This window comes from Poeciliopsis prolifica, unplaced genomic scaffold (assembly GCF_027474105.1).
Source record: "Poeciliopsis prolifica strain line A6 unplaced genomic scaffold, Auburn_PproV2 SCAFFOLD019, whole genome shotgun sequence".
In the NCBI taxonomy this organism is placed as follows: domain Eukaryota; kingdom Metazoa; phylum Chordata; class Actinopteri; order Cyprinodontiformes; family Poeciliidae; genus Poeciliopsis; species Poeciliopsis prolifica.
Genome location: NW_026562394.1, coordinates 4,300,651 through 4,320,101, shown reverse-complemented (window position 1 = coordinate 4,320,101; position 19,451 = coordinate 4,300,651). Strand labels below are relative to the sequence as shown.

General features: G+C 39.1%; 2 protein-coding genes across 7 annotated transcripts; one reads left to right on the top strand and one right to left on the bottom strand.

Annotated features, from left to right (window-relative positions):
* Window positions 1-2,681: 2,681 nt before the first annotated feature.
* Window positions 2,682-10,945, bottom strand: pafah1b2 (platelet-activating factor acetylhydrolase 1b, catalytic subunit 2). 6 transcript variants are annotated; one of them, XM_055043373.1, is made up of 7 exons: window positions 10,069-10,244; window positions 8,689-8,832; window positions 7,256-7,345; window positions 6,672-6,788; window positions 6,419-6,541; window positions 5,026-5,136; window positions 2,682-4,946 (listed from the first exon to the last, which is right to left on the bottom strand). In XM_055043373.1, exons 2-7 carry the CDS (start codon window positions 8,770-8,772, stop codon window positions 4,827-4,829), a joined length of 645 nt encoding a protein of 214 aa, XP_054899348.1. In that variant the 5' UTR covers window positions 8,773-8,832; window positions 10,069-10,244; the 3' UTR covers window positions 2,682-4,826. The 6 variants fall into 6 exon arrangements, with proteins under 6 accessions (XP_054899348.1, XP_054899345.1, XP_054899346.1 ...); XM_055043370.1 differs by adding an exon at window positions 9,581-9,631 and having other exon boundaries at window positions 2,682-5,136; window positions 10,069-10,242; XM_055043371.1 differs by lacking the exon at window positions 10,069-10,244 and adding exons at window positions 9,581-9,631; window positions 9,696-10,059 and having other exon boundaries at window positions 2,682-5,136.
* Window positions 10,946-13,179: 2,234 nt separating this feature from the next.
* mpzl2b (myelin protein zero-like 2b) lies at window positions 13,180-19,312 on the top strand. The gene is made up of 4 exons (XM_055043892.1): window positions 13,180-13,374; window positions 16,521-16,690; window positions 17,418-17,628; window positions 18,069-19,312. The coding sequence occupies exons 1-4, from the start codon at window positions 13,326-13,328 to the stop codon at window positions 18,236-18,238; spliced, it is 600 nt and encodes a 199-aa protein (XP_054899867.1). The 5' UTR covers window positions 13,180-13,325; the 3' UTR covers window positions 18,239-19,312.
* Window positions 19,313-19,451: the final 139 nt, after the last annotated feature.

Below are 19,451 nucleotides of genomic sequence, written 5' to 3'. Positions count from 1 at the left end.
AGGTGGTGGTGTGAATTGGTAATTAGATCAGAAATACTCCAAAAAACTTTAAATAAAAGCCAATCAACAGCTGTACTTACAGTAATTTAACCTGAGTATAATCCAGCTGTTTTGCAACGAGCTCAAAGTTTTGCTAGAGTACATTAGTGAACAAACAGCATCATGAAGGAGCACAGCAAGTCTTGCAGCAGAACCAGGATGTTTTTAAAACCAACCGAGATCTGTGCAAGGGCTACTCTGCAGCTTGTCCAAGTCTTTACAACTTTTTCCTTCCTCGTAACTTTCTATGAATGTGCTTGAATGCAACACTCTGAACAACCAGCGTCCTTCGACCTTTTATCACTTACTCTCCATGTAGAGGATGTCAGTGACCGTCATCAGCTCAGCAGTCCTCCCTATGATTCTGTAGGCTGCAATATGGCCCCTAAATAACACTAAAATATGAAACACGCGTTTTTTAAAAAAGAAACAATAGTGAATATTATATTAAATTAGAATATATTGGTTTTCCAGTGTCCAGGAGAGTATAATAAACTGGTCACTGTTTTCTTAATGAAGGTAAAACTGAAAAAACTTTTTCCTGCCATGCCTCCAACACATTTGGTTGGCATGTACTGAATGATGGCATCAGTACGGCCATAATGGCTGCTATGAAGACTTGTTGACCATATGGAGTTGTTTTTATTCCCTTTATTAGTGTCTGTATGCATGGTGCTAAAATAAGTTTGGGTCCTCATCTACAATAGTTTATACTCGCCTATCTGCACGCCAAGCCGCAGACAAGATCCAGTTTAGGTGAACGGTTGTTTTCTGGGGACCTTCGGGAGTCTAGATCATATTTAGCAGTGAGTCTGAGGTGCTTCTCCACAAATTCATCCCGGGTTTGACCTTCCTGCTGGTGTGCATGTTGTTGGAAATGTCATACATAGTATCAGCTTAGAAACACTTGCTGTTCCAGTTGAAGGCCAAACTCAATCTGTTTATTTTTGTGATAGTGGGGCAGAGAAGGGTTTTCCGGACGTGACTCAGTGTCATTATGAGGATATGTTAGTCTTATGTGAATGCAACAGTTATTGAATTTCCTCAAACCCTGAACTATTATCCATCTCTACTTTTGTTAAGACACAAAACTGACACAGTTTTTGATTTATTAATGGGTTTTTCGTACGTGATGAGGTTTCAGCGTCTACATCACAGGTGAAACTGATATCCCATGGAGCTCTAGTGCGCCCTCGTGTGGCTAATGTAGGTCATGACAATTCACAGCAAACCAGATGTCAAGGGTTAATCATTCTCTGACACTGAAACTTTGAACAAAAGTTCTTTATGAGTTCTCCTTCCTTTATCTGCATGTATTGTGACATAAATCTCTTTTTATTTCCTCATAAATTATATATTGTTCAAGAAATCACTTTACAAGAGTTAATGAAAAATCTAGAGCCATCAAATACTATTGCTTGGGGGAAGACACTAAATTTTATATATATTTATATATCAATTTTTTTCATTCCCTGAGTGTAAGGGAGGAGAAGCCATCTTTTTATTTGAAACAAATATTTTCAAAGACATTTAAACAAGTTGTGTAAAGATTTGAGTAAATATGGAGATTTATTTGTTCATCATTACACACAGATAACTCAGATTTGTTTTTTTAATGTTTTTGCTCCCGAAGATGACACACTTTGCATGCATTACAGATAATAATGCTTCATAGTGGATGATTCTAGGTCCTAAGCAGATCTGCCAGCAGTGCTGAAGACAAAAAGTAAAATGTATATTTCAGTTTTTAGAATCAAAGCTGCTTCGAAGGAAGGTAATGCCGAACTGTAAGCATGCTTGTGTAACTTTTCCCAAATATTGAAAGGAAATTCATTCCAAACTGAGCAAATATTCCCCAAAACCTCATAAAATTTATTTGGTAGTGGTTAGGAGGCAGGCTTTTCTGGTGAGATGACAAAATTATTATTTTCTATGTGTAGACAGAAGGGAATGCTTAAATATACATTGTAGCCTGTTTTAACTTGGAGGGACCGTGGACACTGGGCTTCCTGTTTTTGGCTTTTTAAAATCTAAAACAACAGAAGCTCTGACTGATTATTTCCTGCCGTCTGAAACATGACCTTTCTGTGAACAGGGCATGCACTAGTTGTTACGGTTTGCACGCGTGTAGACAGATTCAGCTGGTCACGCACCGGAGCCCTCGAAACGGGACGAACTGCATCCCACTGGGAAGGCTGCGGGTCACACTTCCAATTAATGGGAGGCACATCGAACATGAGCAAAATGGTTTATTATTTCTGTGTTTTACAACGAGGCAGCCATCGTGATCGGCCCTGCATGCCTCACTGTTTAATGAGGCCAATTAAAGATGAATCGACAGCGCCTCCGAGTCATTACAGCGCACGACAGATAAACTTGGTGACAGCAAATTAATCCAGTAATGAGGAACTCTCTGACTAAAAGAGAAGAGACAAGGAACAAGCAGAGGGTCTTATTAGTGTCTCCGCCGATTTGCTTCTCTGTTGAAACGGTTCATTCTGGTGGCGACTGTAACTCATTCACGCTGCGCTGCACACAATAAACCTGGACCTTTTCTCTCTCTCTTTTTTTTTTATTGCTATTAAAATCAAATTACCCAGTCATGCGAGATATCATGATTTTCCAATCAGGAGCAGGAAACACAAGGTTGGATTCCTCTTTATTGGAATGTTTTAATTCAGTAACATGACAACAAGCCATAACAGAGCAAATATTCCATCATACAGACACAATCTGACGATCCCTTCAACACAACAAGGCTCCTTTCTACACACACAAACCAGCACCAGACTCACCGGACATACTTAAGGCACACACACACGCAGACTATTTACATGCAACACACACACACATGTGCAAGTAAGACAGCAGTGATGCCGGATAACTTGATGTGCAACAGGAGCTGCAGCATCAGCTCACAGACAAATGATTCTGTATGTGTTTTACTTGTGATTGCTTTTAGCGTTTAGAGTGATCTTATTCAACCTATTGCCTAAAAATCACTTGTTAGCAATAACACAATGAACGGGTCACAGGAAGTCGGTTACATGTGGGTCAGGAACAAACAAATCAACAATGAACAAATCTGACTGGGGATAAAAAAAACAACTAAAAAATAGAGATAGACAAATATTTGTGTGTGTTAGTAAAATATGTTGAAACAAACAACAAGGCATGGGCCAGATACCAAAGTCTAGGATTTTAAAAACTTATCAAAATGACTAATTCCATCATACCAATCCTGTGGTTGAAAGTCTTTAAAGAGGCTTCAGAGAATGTGCTCTATATACTGTGGTACAAACTCGTTCCACTGCTGGTCAGCTGGCTGAAAGACTTATTCAACCATTAGGGAAAGAAAACTAATTTGGGAAGTGTTGAGCAGCTGATTGGAGGCTGTAGTGGAGTAGATAGTCATACTAAGCACCCAATATCAGTTTATTGTTCTTAATTTACTTTTCAAAGAGCAGAAAAATGAAAAGACATTGGATTCTGAAAAATACAACAAAATTGAGCAGGTAGCCTACATTTTTATGCATCAGGACAACAAAAATGTTGTGAAATAATTGTAATAATTGGTCATTTTGTGTGAATAATAACTATTTTCTTTCCTTCTTATTTGTGTGCTGTGGAAATAAAAATAGTTTCACTCAAACCGGCACATGTCTGTATGTCAAACAAACGGCACACAGGAGGACAAAACGCACAGCAGGAGAAAAAACAACAGTAGCAACGACTACATACATACTTTTCTTTTTTGTAAGAGCAAGCAGTACATTTAAATCTGTGCCCATACTGATTTTAAATGCAACTACCAAGATGTTAACTTACTATTTAACTTTGTGAATACAATGTAAATCACTGTGCTGGATGGGAAAGAAGCTTCACATTTCACAGATGGTGTTTGGAAAACTGAATGCCATCGTGTCATTAGTGACCTATATTAGTATAGGTGTTTGCAGGATACTAGACGGTTACTGTGTGTTTAATTTCTAACGACACAGTTGAGGTTTGCTTTTGCACAAATGCTGCTGCGCTACCATCTCGTTTGACCACGAGACATTCTGATGATCGTCCAAATGCAGCTTTTTCCAATTCTTTACTAGAGCTTAAAAAAAATTATTGTGATTTAGTTTTGGATTGCTAGTGCTGCGTTTGAACACTTCTTTCTCCAGGGTCAAATGATAAAACACACAACTACTGTGAGCTTTAAAAGGCAAAAAAAAAAATTGTGCTTTTGCTTTAATTTCATGCAGATTGTCTTTAGATTCAGAACTACACATACGACGGGGGACCCAAAGGTTTCCAGAATGACACTGCTGTGCGCACGCGCTTTTCACAGTACGCGATTCTGCCCTAGTTATTGTTCAACCATGCCTTCTCAGTCAATATACCACAAATATATACATAAGCTTTATATTGCAACGGCATGGGTTAGTGATGTTTTTGATCCGATTTTAGACACCAAGAAATTTACAATAGAACGTAAAAGTGAAAGGTCTGCAGCTTTCCAAGTGACTGGATAGGCTTTACTTCAGATCACTTAGTTTGCTCATCAAAACAGTCAAAGGTGAGGTAATGAAAATTTTAAAAATATTTTTTCTTCATTTTTCCAGATTTATATTTATATTCAGAGCTACGGCTCAATGTCAGACATTGTACAATGTTGTTATTTTTCCCCATCTGTGGCTACAGTGAATTGAACTTACAGCTTCCTAATGCAATCAGTGTCTATAGCGTCTTCCTCCACACCTAGCTTCCTGCTCTAGAGCCCCTTCTCCTACTCCAAGTCAGACATTTCTCCTGGTGGACTCACAGCCCTTAAACCAGCGACGCCCTCCTCTCCTCTGGCGTCTCCTCCAGTATCTGAAGCAACAGGTCACTGAGAGGCTTGGCAAGGGTGTTGTAACCTGTTGGCGTCAGGTGGAGGTAGTCAAACATCTCCTGGGAGCTGATGGTCCCGTCGGAGTGGATAAATTCGTTGCTCACGTCCAAGAACAGAGTCTGGCCCAGCCGTGGCAGCCAGGCGCGCAGGAGCCTGTTGACTGAGGCATTCTTCTCCCTCAGTGGGTTGGGCTGCTCTCCGCGGGGCAACAAACCCTCAACGGCACAAAGACACGTCAAACTTAGAGGACTTCCGTCGAGTCGTTCAAACCTCTGCATTCACAGGCGTCAAATTCTGCGCTACATTTCTCAAATCTGACATTCATTCTTACTTCTATCAAATTAATCCTATTATTTTTGGTCTGCACGAAGAAGAAGCTGTTGCTGCTTGTAAGCACAGCTTGGATTTTTGACATTAGCACAAGGGTTTGGGATATTCATGAAGTCGTCAGAAAAACAAAGTTTGGCCTTTCAGGATATAATACAACCACTGAGTTTTTTATCCAGATTCTAAATACAGTTCCACTCCATGTGCACAAAAACAAACAACAGGTTCCACACTGTCACTACTTGAGGCGCTTCAGTCAAATGCATTTGATTAAGTGATCATCATCACGTGTACCACGTCTATATAAGCAGGGACGCTGTAAAATAATGGACTTCATGTCAAGATGATTGTGTTTTTGCCAAGGTGGAAAGACAACAGCAATAACTGTAGAGAAGAAACTGTTGCTGCCCATCACGCCTGTCACGATAAATTCTGATGGACAATAGATTGTCCCAGAAATTATTGGGATAACTGATAATTTTGTGTTTATGAGTCCATTTTCAAGTAATGCAATGGTAATCTTCTCATTCAGTGTCTTGTTAAAGTAATTTTAAGAACAGTTTCTCAATTATCAATAAACTATAATGTCTAATAAACATTTAACACTGGAACTAAAAGACCTTTTAAATATCCAAAATAAATCAATAAAAACAACAAATCAAACTAATAATGAAGTCTCTGTAAACAAAATTGTCCTTCAAAATCAGGGGCTGGTTGAAACCAAAGTACCAGACTCAAACTTTTGCCATCCAGTTTTTGGTAGAAAGAGAAAAATTTGAAAAACAATCATTCAAATGAAAATTGTGGAGCTTGTTTTAGTTTATCATGTGACTGATTGATTGATTGCTTATTGCAAAAGGCCTACTGTCCACCTGAAGAGGAGAAATAAGGCCACTTACTAAATACATGAAGCCCATTATTTTACAGTAAAATTATTCACAAGGTGAAAAACGGTTCAGAAAGCAGCAGATTGCTCAGCAAATCTGACCCAAAGTCAGACCACACAATGCTACGAGACACTGCAAAGAAACAGTAGAGCTACACAGCAGAGACTAACGGCCTTGGGTAGTGTCTGGATAATTAAAGAAACTGTGCTTTCTGGTACCGTTTTCAAAAGAACAAAGACAAAACACATCATGATGCTTCAAATGTTCATGGAATGCAACTCACCAGGACAACAATCTTAGCTTTGGGAAGGCGGTTAGTGAGCAGCTGTGCGATGGCAACAATTCCTCCTGCAACCTGCTCTGCTGTGTGGTCGTGATTGTTGGTTCCCACCCACAAAACCACCGCCTTAGCAAGAGCACAGAGAGTCAGTTTATTACTTTCCACAAAAGAAATCAGGCAACACAACTGAGAACAGTCTCTCCAGGGGGTTTCTTAAATTCCAGTAGCACAATGAACTTTAGTTTTGCTTTCCCACCTTTGGGCGGATGTTCTCTAGCTCTCCGTTCTGCAGCCTCCACAGCACATTACAGGTGGTGTCACCGGCTAGACCAAAATTAAGTGAATGGAGAGGAGAGAACATCTCCTTCCAGATCTAGGGAGAAAAAGAAATCTCAATTTTTTCATAAAATTACTGCAAGAAAATAAAAATAAAACATAACACAAATACTGAGTTTTTATCCAGATCCTAAATAGTTCCACTCCATGTGTACAAAAAACAAACAACAGGTTTGTTTTTGTACACAAAACAAACCTGTTTTGCGGTAAAATAAGACATTTTAATAATGCGATGAAATATCTGTCAGTAATTTTATCACATTGTTAGCACAAACAGCCTCTGCACAGCATGCTGCTTCCTATTAATTTAATGAAAGATAAATAGCTTAACTTTACTGCAGCAATCATATATGACAGAACAGTGTGCTGACAAAATATAAACAACATGAAGGAAAGCTCTTTTGAGCGATTCTTGCCACAGATCCAAATTTTGGAAACATGTTAATTTGGCAGAATGCTAAGTAGGTCAAATATCCAATGAAAACAAAGCACAGTTTGCCTCACCTCATACTGCTCCATTAGTTGCACCATTGAGTCCCCTACAAAAAGAACCTCTGGTTCGCCATCTTTGCACTCCTGCACAAATCTTGTATGCTGAACACACACACACACACGCACATGCACACACACCACACACACACACAAAAGGGTGGTTATTGCTGGCATAGATGTGACAGACCACATCCACCTTCATGTTATGTACAATGCTTTTCAAAAGCCTTCATATCACTTCTATACCTTGAAACTGTCTAAGTAAATTTCTTTGGAATACATTTTTATTCAACCCCCTTTACTCTGACACCTCTAAATAAAAGACATCAAGCAGGCTTTCAGAAATCAGCTGTGTACTTAATTTTAGTATAAAGTATTTTCCTGGTGTTCATAGGTTTTAGGGACAGCAGGCTTTAATCCACAAATACTTCAGGCCCTTTCTAAAAACACTTATAATTGACTATTTTAATAATTCATACATCATATAGACCTTAATATGCATTAGTATTCACAGTGGAAATGTTCTTGGCATTAGTGCAGAAGCTAAGATGTATGGTTTTTCTTGTCTCCACTTTTGGATTTACAACCAATCAACAGCAAGAAAACTGAATGCCGCTCCTGTATTGGTTGCTTTGCGAACCGGTCCAGCGTTGACCATGAACACCAAGGAACACGCAAGTTGTGAAGAAGTTTAGATTATGAAATGGCATCAAAACTTGTTCACACAAAAATGTAAAGTGTCTCCCAAAACAGCATGTGTACACTGTTCTATCTGGGCATTGATGTGTGGTAGGATGCAGTGATCAAGGAAAAGATGGGTGAATTGTAATCGATGTACCTTTCGCAGTATTCACTGCATACAATGTAGCAATTACTCAACACTGTTCAGTTTTCTAGGCATTATGCAGGCCTGCCTTTATGGAAGAAAGATGTTAAGTTTGACACAAGTTATGTAGGAGGCACAGCAAACGTTTCAAAAAAACAAAAACATCTGGGGCAGGAAACTAACACTGCAAAAACACAGCAAGTGGTACAAATAATTTTGACAAGCACTATAACTGAAGTTGAGGATAAACATCCAGTGACATCATTTTTGTCAATCAGGAGAGATGAGGGTGATCTATCCGAGTTAGAACAAATCCTACAAGCTGATCACAGCCGGGACCCGTCAGGTTGGCCGTCTGATCGAGGGCTTGAGGCAAAGCAGGTCGTCTTAGTTGTACAAGCTTCAGAGGATTAACCTGGCAAAGACCTGCCCCAAGGCGCCACCAAACAAGCCAGACTGACTGTTGCACTGAAAACACACAAGCCTTAACACTGGAAAAGCAGACTCCTCTGGATTTACAGGATCACAGGACTGATTAATTCCCATCTTATGGTCATTTGAACACAAACACATGAACAAGTTTAACACCAGGCCTTGAAGCACTGAGTGCAGAACAAACCTGTGACATCCACCGTCCATCACCCTGTCGGTCCTCGACTGGCAGAGGAACTGCAGCTGGGTTCAGATCATCACCACTCATCATGCAGGAAGTGACCCCGCCGCAGGTTAACAGGTCAAACTCAACACCAGTCAGTGGCTGACGCTGGAAGATAACATTGTGGGTTCAATTTGATGAAATAGCTCTGGTAAACATGAGTGTGACGCTGCAGCTCTCGACAGTGGAGCAGCCAGACTACCATAACAATAATAATAATAATAATAATGTGACCTCGGTTACCACCTTAGTTATGTGTGAAGAACCTTAAATCCTCTGGTGTTGTCTTTTTACCAGATCACACATAAGTTTGTAAAGAAAATGATCAGAGGCATTGATGCAAATTAACCACAGTTTATTTAATCACAATAATGCTAGGCGTAAATAGTCAATTCATTTTTATTGTACAATATCAACCACTTTAAAATCCTAAATCTATGCTGGCCCTGGAAACCTTACCGCTGATGACCAGTTACTTGATTAAATAAAATCAGACTGCTTGGGGGAGAAATAATATTTAAAAAAACAAATGTAACTGAATACACCTAGGTGTTCCCAAACAAAAACACACTCGCACAACAAAAGAAAAACTCCTGGTGAATAACACAAAACAAGAAACTCCCCTCCCACTAGTCTCCTCAATCTAGATAAAACAGCTTGGAACCAGGGACAGCACAGGTTATCTACAAGCGAGCCTGGAGGGCTGAACAATAAAAACTCCCAAAGAATAAAAAGTTTAATCCATAAATAACCAAAACAAACTAAATCTGAAACAGTAGCAGGCCAACCTGCACACAACAGAGAATAAAATTAAACTGATATTTTAAATAACCACATAATAATGAACTGCCTTTACCTTCGCTAAAAGCTAGCAGAACTCTGTATATCCTCTCCAAGAGGAGGTTTCCTGCAATAAAATGGAGCCATCAGAAATAATTCTCAACCCAGCGCACACTTCATGTTAACCATACCTGCAGAGAAATCAGCCTGGACTCTCACCCTCTCAGCGATCTACCCGCTTTTAAATGTAAATACCGATTGCTTGCCTCCGTAATGAATCAGCTGCCCTAAAACAGCGTCTTCCTTATATGGGCAACCGGAAGAGTGCATAATGGACATAATGCCCCGGCTACAATAATAATAATAATAATAATAATAATAACACGGATGTAGGCCACTTTCCCTCGGAGGAAGGTGGGTGTTTAGCGATCACATTAACTCTGTTTATCTGGCGTTAGCGTGTTAGCTGCTACCAAGCTAATGACACACGGCAGCGTGACAGACACGCCATTAAACAAAACGCGTCAAAAGAAAAACCACGGTCAAATGTATCCGAAGCACCACCTGACGCTGACAGGGTGTGATGCCCAGTCCTGTCAGACCCGCAGTCCTTCAGCCACGGTTTCACTCGAGCTCCGGTTAGAGAGGTTAGCTAGTAATCATACTGACAAACAGTGGGTGTGTCAATAAGGTAAACTGTGCGGTGTCAGGAGAACTCCAGCGGTGTGCTGTCGAGACTGGTATCCCTTTAAGTTGCGCTTCTGTACACTGTTTTACGGCCGCGTTTAAAAAAAAAACATTTATTCATAAAGAATTTGGTCAAAATAATATAATTGTTATTTTTTACTAACACCTGTTAGTAAAAACAAAATCACTGTCCAGTTCAGAGACACTCAAGTACACATCTCATTGCCGTAAAACATGGTATAGAAGCGCATACGGCTTTAGCTGCCAGAAAACATTTTTCCGGGGGAACTCGGCTCCCTTCTGCACCTGCAACGGTCGAAAGAACCAACATAGAGCTGATACAGTTATTCCCTGAGCAGAGCTTTACAGGAAACCACATCAGCAGGTCACAGTCTTTTCATCGCAATAAGCGAATATATAGACGATAGCCTATACGATTTACCGAGCGGTAATTGTCGAGGTTTATTTGAGACGGCGTCGCATTCGCCTGAAAGGCAAGGAAAAGGGAATAAATCACTACAGTTAGCTAGCCCAGCCCAGGAAGATCCGCGAGGGTCAACTGGTCCAAAACATCGTCAGGATTTATCCACACATCACGCTAGTTTTTAGATGATGCTAGGACTCCGAACAACGTGTTTGGTTCAGCCATGAAATCCTACATTTATTTCTTGCCATCTCACCTCCGCTCACCGGGCGCATTCATTGACGTCAGCCGGCGGACAACTAGGGAACAGACGGTGTGGGAGGAGATTACATCTGTAACGGTAATCTTTCACCCGGCTGAGCGAGGGCATAGACGATTTGTCATAGCGTCTTAGTCATGTCATCAACCGCAGTCAATGTAAATTTGGACTAATAAAAATAAGCCACTGCGAGTATTTCACGCACACGATTTTTTCCTATTAATTAGTTGTGTAATTTTATTTATTTATTTTTTAAAGTTACTCTGTTTATAGCAGTCACATGATGGAAGTGGGCGCCCGCCTCTCCAGTCGGTACACTTCAGACTCCTCGGAAGCATGCAAGCCTCGCCCACCCCGTACATATAGTCCGTCACCAGGTGATAAATGGGGCGCACCCACAGTCAGCCGATTTATGACGTCAAGAGTTCATAAAAACAACGTTTTTATGAAGAGTACGGGAGGATAACACCAGTTACTACTACAACTATAATAATAATAATAATAATATAATAATAATAATAATAATAATAATAATCAAATGAGAGCTCGTTGTTAACCTGTTTTTGTTTTTGTGGCATGTTTCCCTTCATTAGTTTTTTGATTGGTTTATTTTCCAGTTAAAGGCCAGTGTGAAGTTCATTAGCCTCTATATACATCCTGCTGCAGTCCATTAGGAGATACTGAGTTTCTTTTTCACTGAGCTTAATTAAACATTTACCCTATATAGCTCAAAACTTGTACGAATGTATGTAAAACAAAAAACAAAACAAAAAAAAACACACAAAAAAATCTACAATATCCCAATAACATAACACACAACCTTTACATCGAATAAAGTAAAGGTTGTGAGAATCGTATCAAGAAGCTCACATGAATTCCAACAAATGGAATATATATATATATATATATATATATATATATATTATATATATATTATATATATATATATATATATATATATATGTATATGTATATATATATATATATATATATATATATATATATATATATATATATTCTATTACAATTTTGTATCTGCTTTTTTATTTATAAAGTGGGATATGAAATTTTAATATAAGTTTTAAATTACAGAAAAACTCACAAAATTACTATCATAAGACTTAATATAAACAACTACACACAATTTAAATCATTCCCATCAATCATTATTAAAATAATTATTTACCAGAGTTTTTGGCCATAATATTCTGTTTATGTATAAAACAATATCAGTTGCATAAATATAGCAAAAAAAAAAAAAAAAAAAAAACGAACAATAAAGTAACAAATAAATTGTTGGGGGAAGGAACTGAATCAGCATGGCAAACACATTTAATGATTCAGAGTTTGATATGATGTTTCAAAACAGATTTAAAAAAAAGATGTTCCTTTAAATTTCCAAATTTCTGCTCGCCATCAGAAAATCCCAAATGAGATTTTTTTTCCCCTCATCAGTCCATGACATTAAGCCCAAGAAAACCATCAGCATCAACGCGTCACCAGAATGAGTTCAGGAGAAAACAATGTCCAAGTCAGTGGCAGCAGTTCTTCATTAAGTCCACAAGGTGGCACTGTTGGGACTTTTAAACAACCATTGGGTGATAAAGGCAGCAGGGAAGATCACTGGAAGGAGTTTCTATTCATCTGAGATAATAACATCCGCTGCAGCAGGATGCTCACATGGACTGTCGTCTGATTATGAACTGTTGTGTGAAGACCTGTTTGTTAGGGTTATTAGTAAGCAAACCGCATCATGCAGACCAAACAGCACAACAAAGACCTGGATTAAAATAGTAGAGAAGCTTCAGGCAGGATTGGGCTGTAAAACAATGCCACAAGCTTTGGAAGTTGCATAAAAGGGAAAGAGCATTCCTCTACTAAATCCTAAACTTGGACGTGTCACATTCTGGAAATAATTAATCAGAGAGGTTTGTGGTTTTACCTTGACATTACATGAAAACCTGAATATTGTCAAAGACATAGCAGAGCTAAAATACCTGATGAATCATCTGGATTAGCATCCTATTTCCACATTTTCCTCAAATAAGCCAACAGTTGACTTTAAACAAGCGTTTTATCAGTTGTTAATACAATGCTTGAATAATCATCTCAACACAAACACAACCCAGTCCCTCTATTGACTCCTGGTTTTGACACTAAAGTTTATTTTTGGTGTCACCAGTGGCCACTAGATGGCAGACGCTGCCGTCCCCTAATGAAACAGATGTAAAACCTGACCTAAAAGGTGGCGGTTTGTGTTACGCAACAGGTCACGCCCCTCAGGTGTGTGCGTGCTCTTTGTGCGCATGAGTAACTTGTTTCCCTTGCGACTTGAGTGAACAGAGAGACAGTCTGCGGAGAGAGGTCGTTAGAATAAATGTCTTCCTTCACTTTACATGCGCCTAAGGAATATCACGGCGGGATCTGAGGGAATATAACACACTTTATCTCATGGATCGGCTGTGGTTTCTTGTTTTCCTAGGAGGATTCGTGATACCAGGTGAGTTTGAGCAACTTCCCGGACATTGTTCGCTGTTTTTCCTCTTCCTGCGTCAAAGGAACCTCTGGCTTTATGTTGTGCGCCAGTAACTGGATACCCAATTATTAATGAGAGTGTTTACGAATTTCACAGTTTTAAGTTGGAACTTTAGAAGGGGAAAAGGCTGTTTGGGAATCTGTACCGACCTTTCATTATCATTTGAATCGATAACCTTTAGACCGGCTCCTCCTCTTGGCCTGTTTTTATTTGTTAAATTTTGTTTGGTTGTTTTTTTGGAGCATAAATGCCCCAAAAAGTGGTATAAAAAAGGTACTGTTTTTTTATACAAGTGGTATAAAAAAATAATCTGATTAGAGGATTGAATGTGACTTCAGAATGTGTTTTTATACCATCGACTTCCATTGAATTGCACAACACACGGTCTCTGCAATTGTATTCATTTATTACACCGAGTTTCAAAATCCTTTCAAAACCTGTGGAAAACACGTTGAAACATTTTCTAAAAGATCGTAGTTACTGGTGCAATGTTCAAATTTCAACTGATTCAGAATCATTTTGAGTAGTCGCAAACCTTTTCCTCTTATATTCAATGGGAAGAGTTTCTGTATACAAACATGTCATAAAATGTCGATAAGACTTTCCTGTCTTGGTATAATTTAAAGAGAGACGTGCATAAAGTCATGCTTTTAGTGCTGCATTCTTTCTTGTTTTATTTGATTGTTTAAGCTGCCAGGGCAAAATAAAAGGTGAGCAGTGAGTGTGAGGTCTTCTTCAGGTTCACAACCAGTTGCTTATTCACTTTGATCTTTGTTTTAGTTCCTGACTCAGCTGGGGGCAATAGACCTTTTGTGCAAGCAACTGAAAAGTATGTACCCCTCCCCTCTTTCAGCCAGCTGTTTGGCAGTGCTCAGCAGCAGGAGCCAGAAGGCACTTCTGTGTTACTTTATGCTCCAAGCAAAAGAAAGCTTTGAACACTCAAGCTCGTTTCTCTTGTGTTTTATGAAGATGCGAAACGGCAGCACTGGAAATTTTACCCGTTCTTTTAAATCCTTCATGAAGGTGATTCACCCTGTCAGATATCACACTTTACTTTTGAGTCCAGAATACCTTATCTTCTCCATCAAAGACTGCAAGGTCCCCTGTGGTTGAAATAACAAGAATATTCATCGTCTCTTCACCACCATGCTGGGTGTGAGTTTTAGAGCTAAACGTCTCCACTTTGGTCTGTTTAGGTGAAGATTTACAAGTGTAGGTAACACTACTGTGTTTTTTTTTTCTTTTTTTTTTGCAAAGCGTAGAGGCAGCCACTCCAAACAAGTAATACTTGTTCAGTGTGGATTAAAGCATTGCAACGTTCGTGAACCTGAACATGCTAATCACAGATCTAGCCTTGTCCTTGTTTTTATCAAGCCAGCTGCTTCTGGTCTCCACAGATAACCAAAACTTTATCCAGTTCTCCAATGTTGACCTCAGCTTGGTGTGTAGGTGGATATTAAATATGTAAGAACTAACATGATGCAGCATGCATGCATTTGTTTTCAGTGAGTGTAAAAAAAGAACTAATCAGGTTGAAGAAACTCTTTTGGTCTTAAACGTTTTGGTGCTTCATAACTTAGCTGTAGATTTTTCACTCATGTGGAAACGTGCATCTGAGTGTGATTTTAATTAGGAGGAGACCATGAAAGGAATGCTCTTCCTCCTACAGAAGTGATAAAAGCTACGTTGGTGCGACTCTCAGCCTGACCGCTGGCATCTTTGAAGTTTGGATTTGTCGTTTTCTTGACGCTGCGTGATGTTCTGATTTTTATCAATCTTTCTTTTCTTTCTGTGCTTTACTTTTAATAAAGTAATCCATTGTGAGAAATTATTGCTCTGATTTTTTTCAGCTGCTAATTTTTATTTGTTTTAAAAGTGCGGCCCTACCTAAAGGTCACAGGTCACATTAGAGTGCATTCCATTCAGATATTACTTCATGTTGTGAAATAATTTTGATCAAATCATGTTAGTGAAAAGGAAAAAAGGAAGTTATGGAAACCAGCAGACAAGAAGACGCTTGTCTGCAGTATTTTCTTGTATTGGGAGAATGACGGGTTTTGTGCTTTAATAATGGAGAGTAATTATATTCAGCTGTGGCTCAGATTGTCCTGCAAAATCTGTGTGTGTAGTTTCAGCCTTTCAAAGCAATCCTTAAAAAAAGAAGCCTTTGATTATCTGTTCTTTGTCAAGTCGTATAATTGGGACTTGCAGACGAATCTCTGCAGGAATGAATTTCTGCAGCCGACTGGATAAATTTAGTGTTTTATTTTTCTTAATGATTGAAATTATTTTTCTGAAAAATAACCCAGTAGTGAGACCTGCTGCAGTGTTTGAAGTATGTAGTTTTTAGAATCTAAAAATCTTCTGCACTCACTTGTTGACTTCATAGCACTTGAAAATCTTGGACGCAGAGGTCACTTTGTTTTAATCAGACGTTTTACTGACTTTGGTGAATGCTTTTATCATTTTAATTTCTATCTCTGATTCTGCTTATTCGTCAAATTCATTTATTGCTGCTTTGCTAAGCAAAATGTTATACATTTATTCAACGGAGTTGCTTTTCTGTGAGATCAACACAGTGTTTGTTTTGTAACAAATCTCTGCTGCTACACCGCATGAATTGAAATGACCAGAATTGCCACAAAATGGAACCAAGGAATAATAGTTTTGTGATATTCATAATAAAAAATGAAACACATAAAGTGGATAGAAAGATAGAATTTATAAATGTTCTGTAAATTATTGTCTTTGTGGTTATGAAAAAAAATTCCATCTAGTAAGGTTTCTTTACAAAAAGCTTACCATTTCATGAAAAAAAATATAAAGGTTTTCATCTAACAAAAGCTGTTAAACAGCAGTAAAAAGAAGAGACATTTGCACTTACATTTGTCCAAACTGTTGTACGTTGATTAAGTCAATCCAATCCCACACGTCAAGTATCTGCATGGTTGAAATCTAAACCATTGTTGCACAGGTGCTTATCTCTGGATTGGACTTATGGTAGCTTGCACTCAGATGCCCATCAATATGAAACCTTTTAAAATTTTCCGGACCGCATCGTGATGATAAATAATTTACAGAATCTTCTAACTTTTTGATGTCTTTTTCAGGGGTGCAGCATGTTTGGGGAATAGAAATTTTCACTACGAGCGAGGTGGAAGCGGTCAATGGAACGAGTGTGACGCTCAAGTGTACATTCAGCTCCACGCAAACTGTGTCGCTTCAGACAGTTACAGTAATATGGGACTTCCAGTCCATAACTTCAAAACAAACTGAACGTGTAAGTAGTAAGCTTCTCTTTTTTCTCCCAAAAAAGTTGATTTTATTGACATCAACACCAGTAAACCTTATTCTGACCTTAATAGCGGTCAGAGTTGTAAAATACAGAATAGGACAGAATGAAAAGTACCAGAGTTTCACATTGTTACACATTACGGGGAAAAGTTTTTAAAGGCTCAACCTTTGTGCTTAGTCATGCAATTTCTTGTAACCAAGTGAAAAAGTTTTGTTTCTTAATCTGAAAGACAGAATGATTGCTTACTTTCAGGTTTAGCAAAGTTCAAAGGGCCTTTGGAAGAGAAACAGTCCCACGTCATCACCTCATCTCACATCCTTGAGAGGAAATGACTTTTTTTTCTGTAATTTTTGACAAATATGTAGAATAAACCTTTTCTAGTTCATTATGAAGACTTCTAGTCCTTTTTCTACATATGCACTCTTTAGTCAAATACAAAGAAAGCTGCTTCTTTTCAGCAACAAATAAATATGCTTCCTCTGATTTCCAGTTCTTCACTTCGCAAACTAAGCCTCTGTTTTTGATTGACGTAATGTTTCATAAACGTTTTATTCTCCGTAAGGCAACGTGTCATTGGAACCACGTCGTTAAGACACTGAGTCTTTGAGGTTTAAATATTTGTGTTCATGGTGTCAAAATTGCGTCGTTTTATTTGCGTTTCCCATTTTTTATTCTTGCACTTTTTTTTTAACCATTTGTGTGTCTTTGCCAGATCTTGTACTATCAGGGAGAACCATATCCGCCCAACACAGGGCTCTTCAAAGGGCGTGTGAAGTGGTCCGGAGACATACTGAGAAAAGACGCCTCAATCACCTTGAATGATGTTCGCCCCACGTTTAACGGCACCTACACCTGTCAGGTGGCCAACCCTCCAGATGTCCACGGCAATACTGGAGAAACCATCCTAAGAGTCGTCAACAAAGGTGAGGCCATACTACGCATCCATCTTGATGACTCTTTTCTTTCTGCTTCACAATTATTTATTTATTTGTGTTGGTCTGCTACAGTTGTGACCAACTCCAGTCCTTTGGTTCATGTTTCCTGTATGTTGTAGTTGTGTCCCTGCTTCAACACAAGTTGATGAGCATTTTCTCTGCCCAATGTTACAAGAAGTTCTGCAACTGCGTGGTAAAGAATCATGCATTTCATCAAGTTGCGTCAAAGCAGGGTAACAGCTAAAACATCCAGTAAACTTGCTCTCGAGGATTGAAGTTGGCCTCCCTTCGCCTATGACAAAAAATCTCAACAAAATACCTTCAGGTTAGAAGTTGTAATGTGACAAATTCTTAAAGTGCTATGAATGCTTTTGCAAGACTCTGTGACTTAAGGCCTCGTAAGTGATTCGCTGTGGTTTTGCTTCTAGTACCTCTCTCTGAGATCAGCCTCCTGGCGGCCGCTGTCGGAGGCTCCTGCGCCGTCATCCTGGTCTTTCTTGGCATCTTCATTGCTGTGAAGATGTACAGGAGGCCTAAAAAGGAAAAGGACATTGAGATGCGCGTAGAGGAGTACAGCAAAGACCCAACTGTGTGGTGAAGCCCCAGAGACCCACAGCTCTTGTCAGCCTCCTCTTCTTGGGACTGCGGTGGAGTCAGTGTGACTGTTTGGGTTCATTTTCTTGACAGAAGTGAAGGAAAGGCCTTTTTGTTCTGCCATGTTTGCTCCTCTAGAGCAAGCTTTCGGATATTACTTCAGTTTCCCAAGACCACTATGGTGTTGGAGCTATAATGTGCTGTTATTATGTTGCTTAAATTAAAAATCTGGACATTTTTATCTACTTCATTAAAAGTTTCTTTGATTTAAAACATTTAAAAGTTTTTCTTAAACATTATGGAGGATGTAAACATGGATACATGTCCTCTTGGTGGCTCTTCACTTGAACCTTTGTTCACAACAGCAGTGCTGACATACAAATGGGCCTTTTCATTTTTTTAAACTTTTTTACCTTTGACCTGAGTGTCGTAATATGAAATGTGAAAGAGATCCAGCTGTTGTGAATTAAGGCTCACTATCTTTGCAATTGTTTCTTACCGAGAACAAGAGTATTTTTATTTTTTTTCACACTTACAAGATGATCAAGTTTTTTGGGGCAAATTCCTTTTCTTTTTGTTGTGCATTAATACCCATAGCGCATGAGGCTGACGACTTTATTCTCATGCGCTAAGGACAGTATTGCATGAGGCCGATGTGCTGATGACCTTTGCTCCACCATGCGTTCCAATCTTTGAGTTAAGGTGAGGCATTTGTCCAGGGCTGCATTCCCTCTCTGGGCTTCCCTAGCCTCAACGTAACCACTTTTGTTGGCATCTCTGCTTTTCTGTTACGTTTGTGATGGATATACTTTCTGAGGCGGAACATATCTCATGTGTTCAGTTCATCCATCGTGCACTGATCGTCCCGTCTCACTAGTGGCTTGTGTTTTTGTTTCTTTGCTTTTTCTTTTAATCTACGATTGAGTGTATTTGGCCGTGCGGTTACACCAGTTCACCTTCAGAGGCAGTTCACCTCACAGCTCTGAAAACAAAGAAGGAAGATGTTAGTTCAGATGATGAGTCTGAGCCCAGCAGCGGCGACGACGAAGAGGAAGAAGGTCTTGGGGATGATGATGATAATGATGATGATGACGATGACGATCTCGGTGGTGATGATGATGACGACGATTAGATAAATTCCTGCTTTGGTAGAAGAAATTGAAATGTTTGTGTTGCACAATTCACTGATGGTATTTTAAATCATCTTTGAAGAAGCA